Here is a 3,139-nt window from a genome sequence, read left to right on the forward strand (position 1 = left end):
CATTTTTGTGGCTCCAACAAAACTTGTCCTAAATCTTATCTACATTCTACATAAATTTTATCCTCTTTAACCTTCAATGCCTTTACCTTCCTTCAAGTTTTTCCTTGCTTTCCTCCTCCTTATAGTCCCCAGCATTTCAGGTAAAATATACATCTACATTTTGCTCTTTTTGTAAAAAAAAAAAAAAAAAAAAAAAAAAAAAAAAAAAGAACATATCATACAAATTGTAACTAATTGTAGATGTGATTGTTATAAGTCACGTTGGTTTAATAATTGATACAGAGATATCATGTTAAAAAATCAACTGAACGAAAAATTTAAACTTGTTATAGACTCGTATGTTAGAGGCTCACATAGGGTACATCTAAATTTATTTTCAATTGTAGTTTTTGTTTCTCTACTCCGACATACAAGTAAACATACATTTTCCTTTTTCGAATCCATTAATGATTAGGTTAGCATCACTCACTCGTTTGTGTATGGTTGTGTGTATGTTTTGGGTGAGAAGTTAGAGGAGAAGATGAGGATTACGGGCAACAATATTGCGTAGCAGATGTGCAAACCCCGGATAATGAATTGCAAAATGCAATAAACTGGGCGTGTAGCCAGCAAAATGTGGCGTGCAATATGATACAAGTAAATCAACCTTGTTATCAGGCTAACTCAACCAAAGAACAAGCTGACTTTGTGTTCAACAGTTACTTTCAAAATTACAAGCACAAAGGTGGTAACTGCTATTTTGGTGGTGCTGCCATTATTACTGAGAAGGATCCCAGTATGTATTTTCATCTCCCTTAATCATTTTTATTTCTCATTAGTTTACAATGTTATTGACAACTGTAATTTCATAAACAACCAAATTTCTTGGCGAAAATACTTGTGAAAATGACATAAATAATTTCATAAAATGATGGTTTACAATGTTAGTCTTATAGATAGTTTTTTTTTGCAGCCAATTTTATAAAAAGCAAAGCAATAAATTTGAATTTGACAATTTAAAAGAGGTCAAAGGTAACCCCAAAGAAAGAATAGGCATTAGAGTCATCACATGGAAGTGTGGAACCATAAGATGAGCATGTGTATGGACATGAATAGGCATCCCTAATACATGCTATCTTAAGTGGCAATATAGATGAGATTTGCTTTCAATTCAATTAATATAGAATATGGGATTCAACATACATCCCACCTTATCTATGACTAAAACTGTTCATTGGGATAGGTTACTTGGCGACTTTTTAACAAATCAAGTTGATCTAAGTTATGTAAAAGTTCTATTTAGTGGTTAAAGACTTTTTTTTCGTCTTATGAATGTAATTCTCATACCTAAAGGAAGACTTAATTCTCATTCTCTCCACCCAATCAAACCTCACCCATTATAAGAAAAAGGTAAAATAACTTATTTAACTCCACTAGTTAATATTTGCAATTTTGCATTCTTAAATTACCCATAAATTTTCAATGGCGTAATGAATATTTATTGAAAAATTAATGACTAATTAATGACCGTCCGCCCACATTACTTTTTCAAAGGTAAATTGATCTGTTAAAAGCTCACACCCTTATTAAAGATGATTAGCTTCAACAACAATTTTATCAGAACCTTAGATCCAAAAGATTAGGATTGACAAAGATGATTAGCTTAAACAAAAAACGGTGGGAGCCCCGCCTTCGAGCAATTTATCTAGTCAGTTGCAGTTGTAGAGTTGTTTTCTTAAAGAAGTAAAGCACCTTCCTGGATTTATTCACTACTGATTAGTGATTACTGAATACATTTGCTGCTTGCCGTGCAGGTCATGACAATTGCCACTTTGAATATCTTCCTTGAAAGTTTGGAACTTTATTCCACCATACAGTTTGCTTCATTGTTTTGTTTTCTAAATTATGTAATACTTTTAATTCATCCAACATTCTTTTTTACAATTTGTAAATGGGTTTTAACAAACAAATACTTCAAGTTTGTTAATATTAAGAAAAATACCATAGCATTTCACATGCTCCCCCTATTATTGCACTTATATTTAAGATCAGTATACTGTTTTCATATGCTTCACTGTGTAAACTAATATTCCCCACATTCTAAGAGGAAAGGCCCAAAGGGAAAAGATTGTACCAAAACTTGTTTAAGTGGTTACATCTAATAACAGAGAAGGAATCTACTCCCTTAATCCCTAAGAAAGAAATTGTTTCTAAACTTTTTTTGAAGTGCTTACATGTTACATCCAATAAGTTTGGGGGGGGCAGCAATCTCTAAGGAATTAGGTCAATTCTAACTGGAAATGCACAAAAGAAAAATTCATTCAGAAAGCCTTAAGACATCAAATAAAGATGATTTTGAGATGAAGGAATCACAGTGTAAGACATATCAATAAAATAACGCATTTCAGGATCGAGAAATGGCAATCAATATCAGAATCTAAGTCACTCATGTGGTACACAGAAAATCGTCTCAAGTAATCAATGCTTACATCGCATTGATTCACCTAACATCATCGACGGTATACACGTAATGACGTACAGCAGAAATAACTCTTGTTCAACAGTAACATTCACATATACACATAATGACAGAACAAGTAAAGCAGAGTCTCGATCACTTCGAGATTTTATTCTAGTCTCAGTATGGGTTCTGACTTCTGTTGCTCATAAGTGATAAACAATTACAACTTACCAGTACACGAGCTCTAGGTTTGGGTTATGAGCAGAAAGTCGTGTCCAATTGCCAATTATCGTCCTTTGTAATGTAAGTTTCAGAAAAGCAAGCTAGCCTAGCCAGCTATAAATGCAATGCCACCAATTGGCGCTAATGTATTGTACCTTCTGTCTTCTAAGTACGCCACACTATAGCACCTGCGGAAACATTAATTGCTAACCACATCAGTTTTGATGTTGGAAGTTACTAGACTTCTCTGCAAATTACATGTGCTTCAGATTAATTCAAAAAATATCAACAAGCCCTCCCTGTAAGTGCAAAAGTAATTCAGGAATCAGAAATTAAAACCATGGTATACATATCAAAATTGGCATGTTGCTATTCATCTATATAGATATGCTAAGACCTTTGCAGAGACTAGAACACTTGTCAAAAGATAGACAACCAAAGTTTTATGATGGAGGTCATTTTTGATTCAATCCAACC

At 33.3% G+C, this 3,139-nt stretch overlaps 1 protein-coding gene across 1 annotated transcript; it reads left to right on the top strand.

Moving 5' to 3' along the window:
• On the top strand, positions 1 to 2,020 carry LOC130806677 (glucan endo-1,3-beta-glucosidase 4-like). Its single transcript, XM_057671842.1, has 3 exons — positions 1 to 140; positions 509 to 775; positions 1,794 to 2,020. Exons 1-3 carry the CDS (start codon positions 77 to 79, stop codon positions 1,826 to 1,828), a joined length of 366 nt encoding a protein of 121 aa, XP_057527825.1. The 5' UTR covers positions 1 to 76; the 3' UTR covers positions 1,829 to 2,020.
• Positions 2,021 to 3,139: the final 1,119 nt, after the last annotated feature.

This window comes from Amaranthus tricolor, chromosome 2 (genome assembly GCF_026212465.1).
Source record: "Amaranthus tricolor cultivar Red isolate AtriRed21 chromosome 2, ASM2621246v1, whole genome shotgun sequence".
In the NCBI taxonomy this organism is placed as follows: Eukaryota; Viridiplantae; Streptophyta; class Magnoliopsida; order Caryophyllales; family Amaranthaceae; genus Amaranthus; species Amaranthus tricolor.